Source organism: Somniosus microcephalus, chromosome 2, assembly GCF_052327205.1.
Source record: "Somniosus microcephalus isolate GS21.2 chromosome 2, FLI_Smic_1.0, whole genome shotgun sequence".
Taxonomy (NCBI): Eukaryota; Metazoa; Chordata; class Chondrichthyes; order Squaliformes; family Somniosidae; genus Somniosus; species Somniosus microcephalus.
Window position 1 is genome coordinate 21806523 of NC_140988.1, and position 14727 is coordinate 21821249.

Consider the following 14727-nt stretch of genomic DNA (forward strand, 5'->3'; position numbering starts at 1 on the left):
GGGACGCCCGGTGGTCGTGAATGGCGCTACATAAATGCAAGTCTTTTTATTTTTCCCCCACTCCCTGTGACTGTGCCCTTTAGCGCTCTCTCCTGCCGCTCCTCCTCACACCTCAATCCCACCAACTGGTTGCAAGATCAGTCACACCGCCGCCTTCCGATTGGTTCCCGGTGAGCGTCTCTGGCCACTCAGGGGCCGGGCTGGCAGCCTTGGCCACGCCCACTCCCTCCCGATTCGCAGGTAAAGGTGAAACCAACACAAGGGGCGGGGCTCCGCTGGGGAGGGGGGATAAACACAGGGCGTTGGCGGCTGATTGGTCAGGGCGCGTGTCAGTCAACGGGCAGGGAGGCGGGGTCCCATTGGAAACAGGGCGGCGCTTGCGGCTGATTGGTCAGGGCGCGTGTCAATCAACGGGGCGGGGGCGGGATTATGTTAATGATGCGGCTGGCTGGAATGTGTGGAATGCGATGGAGTGGCGGTAAGGTTAACCCACTCCACGCCCCATTAACCCGCAGGGAGATGGAAGGAGCGTTTCTGCATTACCGCTTTTCAAGTACCGCGGGCCAGTTAGAGGTTTGCACTGGAGCTGGCTCCGCAGCCCGAGGAGGGTCCCGGGGCATGTTTGGCTCGGCAGCGCATTTAAAGAGTTCCCATCTGTGCAAACCCTTCTGAGCCTCTGTGAGAGTTTTGGGGGCCGGCTGAGTAGGTTGTTTGCCCTATCGCAGCCTATTCATATCCAGGGACTGGCAAACGATAATCTGGACATCTCTCGTTGAGAACTCGTGTCATGTGATGTTAGAAATAGCCCAGGATCGATCGAACTTCCTGATTCTACGAGTGCAGGAAGTTGGGGGTTTGTGCAGAAGGGAGCCCGAACTCCGAAGAGCAAGGTGCGGTGAGTTACTTCCATTCCCTTCGGCGGCAGTGTGAAGGTTCCCGTTGAGATTTTTTTTAACGCTTCGATCAATTGCCCTGAATTCCCCCTCCCGAGGGATTTCTTTTAGGTGAAATCAGAGGAGCTGCCTAAACATGGACTTCCTGGTCCGAGCTTCCTAAATATAAGATGCCAAACAATCTAACTCCCTCAGAGGTGGCACTTTGAAGCTGTTGCATTGCAATTTTGCTTTTAGATCCAAGGAAAGTAAAAACAAATCATTGAACTATGCATGCAATAAACAGCGCGTGGCATGCTAGATATTGCCGCCTATTAAAGTAACAAAAACTATCGGGTGTCCCATTTAGTGAGCTGGTTTTAATCCCTGTGGAGTTTGATCTAATGGTTAAAATTAACTTTTTAAAATGCCAATCTAGTGTCGAACGAATTGAGGTGGGGAACGGTTTATTTAACTTCAGACGAGGTTGTCCGACTGCTCTGCCCATCCTCCACTCCCGTACGGTAGAGAGTTCATTATTATAGTTAGCAAGAGGAAGAATTTCAATTTTTAAACGCAATAAATTGCTAAATAAGAGCTCCATTATAAATGAAATTCTTGGCAGAGACTCGAGAAGCCCGATGGTGCTGTATGGTTTCAATTACAACTATTCAGCTTAGTGACATTTTCATAAAATATTTTCTCTTAAAATGGGAGCAAAAACAGAATGATGACTTTCTTCACGCGGGCCCCTTGCAGCCATGACTCATGCAGTACACTGTTCATGGAGAACACGCCAGTGATGACCCCCCCCTGAAGAACGTCATTCCATTATATGCTTGAACATTGGAGGGCCCTTGCCAAGTTAACCAAGCTCCAATTGGATTTCGTATAGTGGATATGTAGAAATGAATTGTGATCCTGGGATGAGAGGGCTGTTCTATGATGAGATTGTGTAGATGCCTATACTCTCTGGAGTTTAGAAGAATGAGAGGTGATCTCATTGAAACATGCAAGATTCTGAAGGGGATTGACAGGGTAGATGCTGAGAGGTTGTTTCCCCTGGCTGGAGTGTCTAGAACGAAGGGGCATAGTCTCAGGATAATGGGTCGGCCATTTAAGACTGAGATGAGGAGGAATTTCTTCACTCGGGGTTGTGAATCTTTGGAATTCTCCGCCCTAGAAGGCTGTGAATGCTGAGTCTTTGAGTATATTCAAGGCTGAGCTAGATAGATTTTTGGACTCTAGTGGAGCGATTTTCTCAGCCCCGAAGAGGCGGGTATGGAGGTGGGACTGCTAGGAAAGTGGCAGAATTTGGGGGTGGGTGGCAAACCTGCTTCTGTGCCCTCTTGCCAGGAGGCAGGAAGCCATCTTGCCCTGGGTCCTGTCTCCTTGGAGGCGGGAAGGGATTAAAGCCTATTAACAGGCAGAAAATAGGATTATCCCCATTTTTCGTCCTGAAGTGCGGACCTCCTGACATGGGGGAATCCCACCGGGGAGTAGGAGGTCTGCGGGGGTCGGAAGGGTCTGAAAGTATGATGTAGAGGTGGGTGCAAGTGTGGAGTGGTAAGTATGTGAGGTGAGTGTACAGTGTTAGAAAATGTTAACTTACCTTTGTTTCTACCTACAGCCTTCAGCCGCTGTAGAGTCCCCGATATCTCCATTGTAGAAATCACAGACTGGCCGTTGCATCCTCCGATACAACAGCCAGCTGATTTCTGCAAAATAGAAAGGTTTGATGAGTCCTGAACACAAGGACTCATCAAACTACACAGAATGTCAGTGTTTGACAGCCTCACAGAGCTGTCAAAGATGACATTTCCTCTTTCAAAAATTCTTGACAGATGACACGTCATATGTTGACATGCTCTGTCAGTGACTTCCCCTGATTGGCCTGCTGAGCCCGCCGGGCGGGCTTAACCAGGTCAATCAGGGGAAAATCTCGCTGGTTGGCCAGAAGCTGATGGAGGTGGGACTGAAACCCGGTTAGGAGAATAAGAATATAAGAACATAAGAAGTAAGAGCAGGAGTAGGCCATACGGCCCCTCGGGCCTGCTCCACCATTCAATAGGATCATGGCTGATTCGAACTTAGACTCACGTCCACTTCCCTGCCCTCTCCCCATAACCCCTTATTCCCTTATCAGCTAGGAAACTATCTATTTCCATTTTAAATTTATTTAATGTCTCAGCTTCCACAGCTCTCTGAGGTAGCAAATTCCATAGATTTACTACCCTCTGAGTGAAGAAGTTTCTCCTCATCTCAGTTTTGAAAGGGCAGCCCCTTATTCTAAGATTACGCCCCCTAGTTCTAGTCTCACCCATCAGTGGAAACATCCCGCATCCACCCGATCAAGCCCCCTCACAATCTTATATGTTTCGAGAGAAGATCGCCTCTCATTCTTCTGAATTCCAATGAGTAGAGGCCCAACCTATTCAACCTTTCCTCATATGTCAACCCCCTCATCTCCGGAATCAACCGAGTGAACCTTCTCTGAACTGCCTCGAGAGCAAGTATATCTTTTCTTAAATATGGAAACCAAAACTGTACGCAGTATTCCAGGTGTGGCCTCACCAGTACCCTGTATAACTGCAGCAAGACTTCCCTGCTTTTATACTCCATCCCCCTTGCAATAAAAGCCAAGATTCCATTGGCCTTCCTGATCACCTGCTGTACCTGCATACTAACCTTCTGTGTTTCATGCACCAGGACCCCCAGATCCCTTTGTACTGTAGCACTTTGCAGTTTCTCTCCATTTAGATAATAACTTGCTCTTTGATTTTTTTCTGCCAAAGTGCATAACCTCATACTTTCCAACATTATATTCCATCTGCCAAATTTTTGCCCACTCACTTAGCCTGTCTATGCCCTTTTGCAGGTTTTTTATGTCTTCCTCACTCATGCTTTCCCTCCCATCTTTGTATCGTCAGAATCAAGGGGTATGGAGATCGGGCGGGAAAGTGGTGTTGAGGTCGATGATCAGCCATGATCTTATTGAATGGTGGAGCAGGCTCGAGTGGCCGTACGGCCTACCCCTCCTATTTCTTATGTTCTTATGATGCAATTCAATCAGTGGAAGCCTCTGATGCATTCTAAACTGCAAGAGCAATGTATTTTGATTTTGTTTTAAATCTGATTAATTTACAGCCTTTAACTTATAACCTTGTGGTTTGTTTCATGTGCATTACATCTTGTTTTAATACTGTTGGTATTATAAAGCTCAATATTGTTGTCTAATACTGGGACGTATTGCATTATATTATGAATCATTGATTATATTGTGGTTTTGGAAGAAATGATTCTTATCAGTGTAATTGCCTGGCAAGCATTTCAGTGACTATAGGGCATTTATGTTAATGACGCACAGTTGACGTAAGAACAGGAGCCTGCCATTCAGCCCCTCAAGGTCATAAGTTTTAATGTCTCATCCGATGGCCTCTCCAATAGTGCAGCACTCCCTCAGTACTGCACTGAAGTGTCAGCCTAGATTATACATAGATATATAGAAGATAGGAGCAGGAGTAGGCCATTCGGCCCTTCGTGCCTGCTCCGCCATTCAATGAGATCATGGCTGATCCTTTAATTCAGTATCCCGTCCCCGCCTTCTCTCCGTAACCCTTAACCCCTTTTGCCCGTAGAAATATATCTAATTCCCTCTTAAATATATTTAATGAGCTGGCGTACACTGCCCTCTGTGGCAATGAGTTCCACAGGTTCACCACTCTCTGAGTGAAGAAATTCCCCCTCATCTCTGTCCTAAATGGTTTAGCCCTTATCCTTAAATTATGTCCTCTAGTTCTGTTCTCACCCGCCAAGGGAAACATTCCTTCTGCATCCAGTCTGTCTAGACCTGTCAGAATTTTATACACTTCTATGAGGTCCCCTCTCAATCTTCTAAACTCCAGCGTGTACATCCCTAAACTACATAGTCTCTCCTCATAGGTCATTCCCGCCATTCCTGGTATCAGCCTGGTGAATCGCCGCTGCACCCCCTCCATGGCAAGAACATCCTTCCTCAGATGAGGCGACCAAAACTGTACACAGTACTCGAGGTGTGGTCTCACCAGTGCCCTGTACAGCTGCAGCAAGGTATCCCTGTTCCTGTATTCTAACCCTTTTGCTATGAAGGCCAGCATACCGTTTGCCTTCTTGACCGCCTGTTGCACCTGCACGCTCGCCTTCAGTGACTGGTGTACAAGAACACCCAGGTCTCTCTGTACTTCCCCCTCTCCCAATCTATTGCCATTTAAATAATAATTTGCCCTCCCGTTCCTGCACCCAAGGTGGATAACTTCGCACTTGTCCACATTATAGTGCATCTGCCATTTATCCGCCCAATCGCCCAGTCTGTCCAAATCGCTCTGGAGCTTCCTGGTCTCTTCCTCTGAGCCCACCCCCCCTCCTAGTTTAGTGTCGTCTGCAAATTTGGAAATGCTGCATCCGACTCCCTGATCCAGGTCATTAATGTAAATTGTGAACAGCTGGGGGCCCAGGACAGATCCCTGTGGTACCCCACTTGTTACTGCCTGCCATTCAGAAAATGAGCCGTTTATTCCAACTCTCTGTTTTCTATCTGACAGCCAGTTCCCTATCCACGCCAATACTTTCCCCTTTATCCCATGAGCCTCAATTTTCCATGCTAATCTTTTATGTGGGACCTTATCGAAGGCCTTTTGGAAGTCCAGGTACACCACATCTACTGGCTCTCCCCCATCTATTCTACCAGTTACTCCCTCAAAAAATTCCAATAGATTAGTCAAGCACGATTTACCCTTTGTAAATCCATGTTGACTCTGTCCTATCCTGTCCCCATTTGCTAAGTGCTCCGCTATTTCATCCTTAATGATGGACTCCAGCATTTTGCCCACAACTGATGTAAGGCTTACAGGTCTGTAATTACCTGCTTTTTCCCTACCCCCCTTTTTGAATAGTGGGGTAACGTTAGCTACCCTCCAATCCATGGGCACTGTTCCCGAGTCTAATGAATTCTGAAAAATCATCCTTAGTGCATCCGCTATCTCTAGGGCCACCTCCTTCAGTACCCTAGGATGCATGTTATCAGGCCCTGGGGATTTGTCCACCTTCAATCCCTTTAGCTTCCTTAACACCATATCCTTAGAGATATTGATTTGCGTCAGTTCCTCCTTTGCCAATGTCCCTATTTTTCCCGATATCCCAGGGAGGTTTTTTGTGTCTTCCTTCGTAAAGACTGACCCAAAGTATGCATTTAGTTGATCTGCCATTTCCTTATTTCCCATTATATATTCCCCCGTATCTGACTGCAATGGACCAACTTTGGTTTTCACCAGTCTTTTCCTTTTGATATACTTATAAAAGCTTTTGGAGTTAGTTTTTATATTTTCCGCCAGCTTGTTTTCGTAAGCTATTTTGCCCCTCTTGATTATGCCCTTTGCCCTCCTTTGCTCTATCTTAAACTGTTCCCAATCTTCCGCTCTGGCGCTTTTTTTGGCTATTTTATACGCCCTATCTTTGGATTTTATGCTGTCTCTAATTTCCCCTGTTATCCACGGTTGAGTCACCTTTTTAGATTTCCTTTTATGCCAGATTGGTATAAACAATTTTTGCAATTTTGTCATTCTATCTTTAAATGTTTGCCATTGTTTATCTACCTCCAGTCCTCCCAGGAACGTTGTCCAATCAGACCTACTCAGTTCCCGTCTCATGGCATCATAATTCCCCTTGTTTAAATTCAGGACCTTAGTCTCTGAGTCAATTTCTTCGCTCTCCATTTCGAGTGAGAAATCGATCATGTTATGATCGCTCTGACCCAAGGGTCCCCGTACAACAAGATTACTGATTAGTCCCTTCTCATTGCACAGTACCCAGTCCAATATAGCCTGTTCCCGAGTTGGTTCCTCGACATATTGATCCAGATAACCATCCCTTAAACACTCAAGGAATTCCTCCTCCTCATTATTTTTACTGATTAGGCTAGTCCAATCTATATGTAAGTTAAAGTCACCTATGATGACAGCTGTGCTCTTATTGCACGCTTCTCTAATTTCCCTCGTGATGCTCTGGAGTGGGGCTTGAACCTTTGACTCCGAGGCGAGAGTACCGCCACTGAGCCATGGCTGACCCCTTGAGAAGACAGGCTTACTCCTAACTATCTGCTGAAGCCCCTTTTACATACCCTTTAGGAGGTGCGTATGAGTTGACTGGCGGAACTGTCCAATTTATCCTCCCTTCCTACTTGACCTGATGGCACTTAAGTTGTAAGAAATTGGACTTTTCCCCTTGAATCCTACCAATGCATTGCATGCTGCATTGGAGTTTCACTGCAATTGATTTTTCAGTAACCACTGATTCAGTGATATTTACACCCTTGCATTTAGAATATTATTTGCATTAATTTGACTTCCCAGCACCCCCTCCCAGCTTTTCATTTCTGTTAGGTGGGGGGGCGGAGAAGAAAGAAAGAAAATGTCGGGATTAATCTTGCTCTATAAATTGGTCGGACTGACTATATACCTTATTTTTCCCCTCTAGGTGACCGGAGCTGGAAGCACTCATTACAATTTGGTTTGGCTCCTGCTGATTTTCAGCCACTCGATAGACTGTGTGACCTTGGGTTTGGGTTTGAAGTTCGAGGAGCTGGTAAAAGAACAAAGCTGCCAGAATGCTGCAGCAGATATTGGAGACCATGTACATTGAACCAGAGCTTCTGGCTGAGCTGAATGAAGAGCAAAAGCAGATACTGTTTTTCAAAATGAGACAGGAACAGATTCGAAGGTGGAAGGAAAAGGAAGAAGAGCTGGAGGAAAGAAAGTCTACAACAAGTAAGCTCATGTTTGTCTTGTCACCAAACCCAAATTCCTTTTCAAACAAAAATTCATGTAAAATGTACTGCATTATTTAAGGTTGTTCTCCTTGGAGCAGACAAGGTGAACGGGAGATTTAATAGAGGTGTTCAAAATCATGAAAAGTTTTGACAGAGTAAATAAGGAGAAACTATAATCCAGTGGCAGAAGGGTCGGGACGCAGAGGACACCGATTTAACATAATTGGCAAAGTAACCAGGCGGACGATGAGGTTATTTTTTACGCAGCGATTTGCTATGACCTGGAATGCACTGCCTGAAAGGGTGGTGGAAGCAGATTCAGTAGTAACTTTCAAAAGGGAATTGGATTTAATCTTGAAAAGGAAATCGTTGCAGGGCAAAGAGCGGGGGTGTGGGACTAATTGAATAGTTCTGTCAAACAGACACGATGGGCCGAATGGCCTCCTTCTGTGCTGTAAGATTCTATGCTCACTAGCTTTCCAAATCTTCCGTTGTGCCCACAGCTACCACTTGTGCTAATCTCCATTTGTCGGTGTGGTAGAAAATGTATAATGTAATGATTAAAAAAGGTTTGCAGCCTGCAACGTACTGCTTTTGAGCAGAGCTGTCATAAGAAAACATGACTCCATTTAAAGAATTCCAAATTTCAGTTGCTCACTTGCAGACCAGCTGTGTTGTGTTTATAATGTCACATTTTTCTTTATCACATGGGCGATGGCATTTTGGCATCTTCCTGCTTCATTGCTGACTTCATTTCTGGAGGTGTCTCCAGTAAAAGAATCTTTCCAGATGGAGTATTTTGTCTCCGTTGAACCAGACCGTTCGCAGCCTCGGCATCCTATTTGGCCCCAAGTTGATCTTCTGACCCCACATCCTCTCCATCACAAAGACTACCTACTTCCACCCCACCCCCTCCATAACATCGCCCGCCTCTGCCCCTACCTCAGCCCATCTGCTGCTGAAACCCTCATCTGCCTCTGTTACCTCCAGACATGTCTATCCCAATGCTCTTCCAGCCAGCCTCCCGTCCTCTACCCTCTGTAAAAACTTCAGCTCATTCAAAACTCTGCTGCCTGTATCCTATCGCAACAAGTCCCTCTCCCTCGTCACCCCTGGCCTCGCTGACCTGCATTGGCTCCTGGTCCCCCAACACCTCCAATTTAAAATTCTCATACTCAAATTGAAATCCCTTTTTTATGGGCTCACCCCTCCCTATCTCTAACGCACACCTGGTCGGTTTCCCCCGTTCTACCCTCGGTAAACTTGAGGTCACCCAAAACTCTGCTGCCTGTGTCCTAACTCGCACCAAGACCCGTTCACCCATCACCAATATTCCCTGTAATTTGCGCGGCCATGCAGCAGTCTGTGAAGGTAACGCGCAGGCCACTCACAAGCTGTCCCGTTGAAGATACTGCACAGTAGCCATGCTGCAAATTTAAAGGTACCGTGCATTTAAATAAACAGGCCGCGCACCCAGGGTAATATTTAGTGGGAGCATTGCCCATCACCCCTGTGCTCGCTGACCTACGTTGGCTACCAGTTAAGCAGCGCCTCGATTTTAAAATTCTCATCGTTGATTTTTAAATCCCTCCATGGTCTTGCCCCTCACTATCTCTGTAATCCCTCCATCCCCACAACCCTCCGAGATATCTGGCCTCATGAGCATCCCTGATTTTAATTGCTCACCACTGGCGGCCGTGCCTTCAGCTGTCTAGGCCCTAAGCATAGGAATTCCCTCCTCAATCCTCTCCGCTTCTCTACCTCCCTTCCCTCCTTTTAAGACGCTCCTTAAAACCTACCTCTTTGACCAAGCTTTTGGTCATCTGCCCTAATATCTCCTTATGTGGCTCGGTGTCAAATTTAGTTTGATAGCGTTGCTGTGAAGCGCCTTGGGATGTTTTACTACTTTAAAGGCGCTATATAAATACGTTGTTGTAACCTCCTCCAGCTTTACAACCCCCCACCCCCCTCAGGAACTTTGCATTCCTCCGACTGTGGCCTCATGTGCACCCCCTTCCTTTCACCCAACCATTGGCGGCTGTGCCTTCAGCAGTCTAGGCCGTACACACTGGAATTCCCTCCCTAAACCCCCTCCACCTTTTGTCCTTTTTTTTTAATGTGTTCCTTAAAACCCACTTCTTTAACCAAGCTTTTAGTCACCCCTCCTAATTTGTATTTGATTGAGCTTCTGTGAAGCACCGTGGGGCATTTTTCTACTTTTTTTTTAAAGGTGCTGTATAAATGTAATTTATTGTTGTAGTTAGCAACATGGTAGTCTGGATAACCTCTGTCTTTATATTCAAGTACTTCAGATAATGTGCCCCACCTAAGGTCACCTCTAATCGCAGAGGCGTCTGTACAATGTTCATGTTGATGTAGAATCAGAATGGGAACAATTATGCAGCTGCTGTGGATTCCGCTCATGCTGCCGTTCTGGGGAGAAAAGTCTCACTAACAAGAACCTCAGCAGCCACACTATATATCGTGTTGTGTGTCTTTTGGGGTGTTCTGGTATCGGCGGGGTCAGACCAAGGGGGCTTTCAGTGAACTGAAAGTGCTTGTTTGGGGCCATTCCCATGCCTTTTTAGATTTTGAAAAATTGATCTAGGTTGTCAAAGGGGCAAACAAACAAGATTAGTGGTCTCATTTTATAGAGAAATTACTCCAGGTAATGGAGGTGCAGATACCTGAGTGTGGGTGGGTGGGGGGAGGGATCTCCTGTGTGGGAGGAGCCTGGGGAATGTTTGTATATTTTAGAAGTGTTAGTAATTGTAGAAATGTAAAAAAAAAAAGTTTAAAAGATCACACATTTAACCATAACTTTTTGTTTCTGTCTCTGAATGTGTTTTTTAATTGCTGACTAGATTTTTGGGTAGAGGCTGGGAGGGATTATTTTTTTTATTCGTTCCTGGGATGTGGGCGTCGCTGGCAAGGCCAGCATTTATTGCCCGCCCCTCGTTGCCCTTGAGAAGGTGGTGGTGAGCCGTCATTCCGAACCGCTGCAGTCCGTGTGGTGAAGGTGCTCCCACAGTGCTGTTAGGGAGGGTGTTCCAGGATTTTGAGGGAAGGTGTTCCTGGATTTTGAGGCAGTGATGACGAAGGAACAGCGATATATTTCCAAATCAGGATGGTGTGTGACTTGGAGGGGAACTTGGAGGTGGTGGTGTTCCCATGTGCCTGCTGCCCTTGTCCTTCTAGGTGGTAGAGGTTGCGGGTTTGGGAGGTGCTGTCGAAGTAGTCCTGGCGAGTTGCTGCAGTGCATCTTGTAGATGGTACACACTGCAGACACGGTGGAGGGAGTGCCAATCAAGCGGGCTGCTTTGTCCTGGATGGTGTCAAGCTTCTTGTGTGTCGTTTGTGCAGCATTCATCCAGGCAAGTGGAGAGTGTTCCATCACACTCCTGACTTGTGCCTTGTAGATGGTGAAAAGGCTTTGGGGTGTCAGGAGGTGAGAGACTCGCTGCAGAATACCCAGCCTCTGACCTGCTCTTGTAGCCACAGTATTTATGTGGCTGGTCCAGTTAAGTTTCTGGCTAATGGTGACCCCCAGGATGTTGATGGTGAGGGATTCGGCGATGGTAATGCTGTTGAATGTCAAGGGGCGGTGGTTAAACCCTCGCTTGTTAGTGATAGTTATTGCCTTGCACTGGTATGTGCGAATGTTACTTGCCACTTCTCAGCCCAAGCCTGAATGTTGTCCAGGTCTTGCTGCATGCGGGCATGGACTGCTTCATTACCTGGGGAGTTGCAAACGGAACTGAACCATGTGCAATTATCAGCGAACATCCCCACTTCTGACCTTTATGATGGAAGGAAGGTCATTGATGAAGCAGTTGAAGATGGTTGGGTCTAGGACACTGCCCTGAGGAACTCCTGCAGTGATGTCCTGGGGCTGAGATGATTGGCCACCAACAACCACCTTCCTTTGTGCTAGGTATGATTCCAGCCAGTGGAGAGTTTTCCCCCTGATTCCCATTGACTTCAATTTCACTAGGGCTTCATTGATGCCACACTCTGTCAAATGCTGCCTTGATGTCAAGGGCAGTCACTCTCACATCACCTCTGGAATTCAGCACTTTTTCCATGTTTGGACCAAGGCTGTAATGAGGTCTGCAGCCGAGTGGTTCTGCTGGAACCCAAACTGAACATCAGCAAGCAGGTTATTGGTAAATAAGTGCCACTTGATAAGGTGTCACCTGCCAACACTTTGCTGATGATTGAGAGTAGACTGATGGGGTGGTAATTGGCTGGATTGGATTTGTCTTGCTTTTTGTGGACAAATGTAAGAAATCACACAACACCAGGTTATAGTCCAACAGCTTTATTTGAAATCACAAGCTTTCGGAGCGCTGCTCCTTCTTCAGGTGAAGTGGAGAAATGCATAAAGACACAGCTTATATAGTCAGAGAATCATGTCAGATGTTTACAGGTAACCTTTCCAACTGCCATTTATCACACCTCGGCAGAGAGATAATCACAGCAGTCAAAGGTGTGAATGGTGTCCAAACAGGTCAGTCAGGGAAACATTACATCAAAGAACAATGAGGTGGGGTCACAAGGGGTCAAATATTGCAGATGCTGGGGTCTGTATGAAAAACAAAAAAACAGACAAAAAACATTTTTTTTGGCTGGAAATCACAGCAGGTCCAGCCGCATCTGTGTAGAGAGAACAAGCCAATGTCGACTCGAGTCTGGATGACCCTGCATCAGGTGGGGTTACATGTAGCGTGACATGAACCCAAGATCTCGGTTAAGGCCGTCCTCATGGGTGCGGAACTTGGCTATCAGTTTCTGCTCGACGATTTTGCGTTGTCGTGTGTCTCGTTGAACCAGGAACACTCCTCGCCACGATGGACGTCTCGGCACTCTACACCAGTATCCCCCACAATGACGGCATCGCTGCGACAGCCTCAGTACTCAACACCAACAACAGCCAATCTCCAGATGCCATCCTACAACTCATCCGCTTCATCCTTGACCACAATGTCTTCACCTTCGACAACCAGTTCTTTACCCAAACACACGGAACAGCCATGGGGACCAAATTCGCACCCCAATACGCAAACATCTTCATGCACAAGTTCGAGCAAGACTTCTTCGCTGCACAGGATCTCCAACCAACGCTATACACCAGATACATCGACGACATTTTCTTCCTATGGACCCACGGCGAAGAATCACTGAAAAGACTACACGATAACATCAACAAGTTCCATCCCACCATCAAACTCACCATGGACTACTCCTCAGAATCAGTCTCATTCCTGGACACACGAATCTCCATCAAAGACGGACACCTCAGCACTTCACTCTACCGCAAGCCCACGGACAACCTCACGATGCTTCACTTCTCCAGCTTCCACCCTAACCACGTTAAAGAAGCCATCCCCTATGGACAAGCCCTGCGAATACACAGGATCTGCTCAGACGAGGAGGAACGCGATGGACACCTACAGACACTGAAAGACGCCCTTGTAAGAACGGGATATGACGCTCGACTCGTCGATCGACAGTTCCGACGGGCCACAGCGAAAAATCGCATAGACCTCCTCAGAAGACAAACACGGGACACAACCAACAGAGTACCCTTCGTCGTCCAGTACTTCCCCGGAGCGGAGAAACTACGCCATGTTCTTCGCAGCCTTCAACATGTCATCGATGACGACGAACACCTCACTAAGGCCATCCCCACGCCTCCACTACTCGCTTTCAAACAGCCGCCTAACCTCAAACAGACCATCGTTCGCAGCAAATTACCCAGCTTCCAGGAGAACAGCGACCACGACGCCACACAACCCTGCCACAGCAACCTCTGCAAGACATGCCAGATCATCAACACAGATACCATCATCACACGTGAGGACACCACCCACCAGGTACATGGTACATACTCATGTGACTCGGCCAACGTTGTCTACCTCATACGTTGCAGGAAAGGATGCCCCGGAGCATGGTACATTGGCGAGACTATGCAGACACTGCGACAACGGATGAACGGACACCGCGCAACAATCACCAGGCAGGAGTGTTCCCTCCCAGTCGGGGAACACTTCAGCAGTCAAGGACATTCAGCCTCCGATCTTCGGGTAAGCATTCTCCAAGGTGGCCTTCGAGACACACGACAACGCAAAATCGTCGAGCAGAAACTGATAGCCAAGTTCCGCACCCATGAGGACGGCCTTAACCGAGATCTTGGGTTCATGTCACGCTACATGTAACCCCACCTGATGCAGGGTCATCCAGACTCGAGTCGACATTGGCTTGTTCTCTCTACACAGATGCGGCTGGACCTGCTGTGATTTCCAGCCAAAAAAAATGTTTTTTGTCTTTTTTTGTTTTTCATACAGACCCCAGCATCTGCAATATTTGACCCCTTGTGACCCCACCTCATTGTTCTTTGATGTAATGTTTCCCTGACTGACCTGTTTGGACACCATTCACACCTTTGACTGCTGTGATTATCTCTCTGCCGAGGTGTGATAAATGGCAGTTGGAAAGGTTACCTGTAAACATCTGACATGATTCTCTGACTATATAAGCTGTGTCTTTATGCATTTCTCCACTTCACCTGAAGAAGGAGCAGCGCTCCGAAAGCTTGTGATTTCAAATAAAGCTGTTGGACTATAACCTGGTGTTGTGTGATTTCTTACATTTGTCCACCCCAGTCCAACTCCGGCATCTCCACACCATTGCTTTTTGTGGACAGGACATACCTGGGCAGTTTTCCACATTGTCAGGTAAACCCAGTGTTGTAGCTATACTGGAAAAGCTTGGCTAGAGATGCGGCTAGTTCTGGAACACAAGTCTTCAGCACGACAGCCGGGATGTTGTCGGGGGCCCATAGCCTTTGCTGTATCCAGTGCGCTCAGCCATTTCTTGATATCACGTGGAGTGAATCGAATTGGCTGAAGACTGGCTTCTGTGACTGGAGGAGGCCGATATGGATCATCCACTCCGTACTTCTGGCTGAAGATGGTTGCAAATGCTTTAGCCTTGTCTTTTGCACTCGTGTGCTAGGCTCTGCCATCATTGAGAATGGGGACATTCATGGAG

The 14727-nt window shown here is 47.2% G+C and overlaps 1 protein-coding gene across 3 annotated transcripts in view; it reads left to right on the plus strand.

Annotated features, from left to right (window-relative positions):
- Positions 1-486: 486 nt before the first annotated feature.
- sh2d4a (SH2 domain containing 4A) overlaps positions 487-14727 on the plus strand; it is an 81912-nt gene continuing 67671 nt past the window's right edge. Inside the window, exons 1-3 of one of the 3 annotated variants that reach the window (XM_086007367.1) lie at positions 487-895; positions 4815-4961; positions 7383-7672. In XM_086007367.1, the coding sequence (XP_085863493.1) occupies positions 7513-7672 (160 nt within the window). In that variant the 5' untranslated portion in view covers positions 487-895; positions 4815-4961; positions 7383-7512. The remainder of the gene's footprint in view (positions 896-4814; positions 4962-7382; positions 7673-14727) is intronic. The other 2 variants (XM_086007350.1, XM_086007358.1) reach the window with 2 other exon arrangements.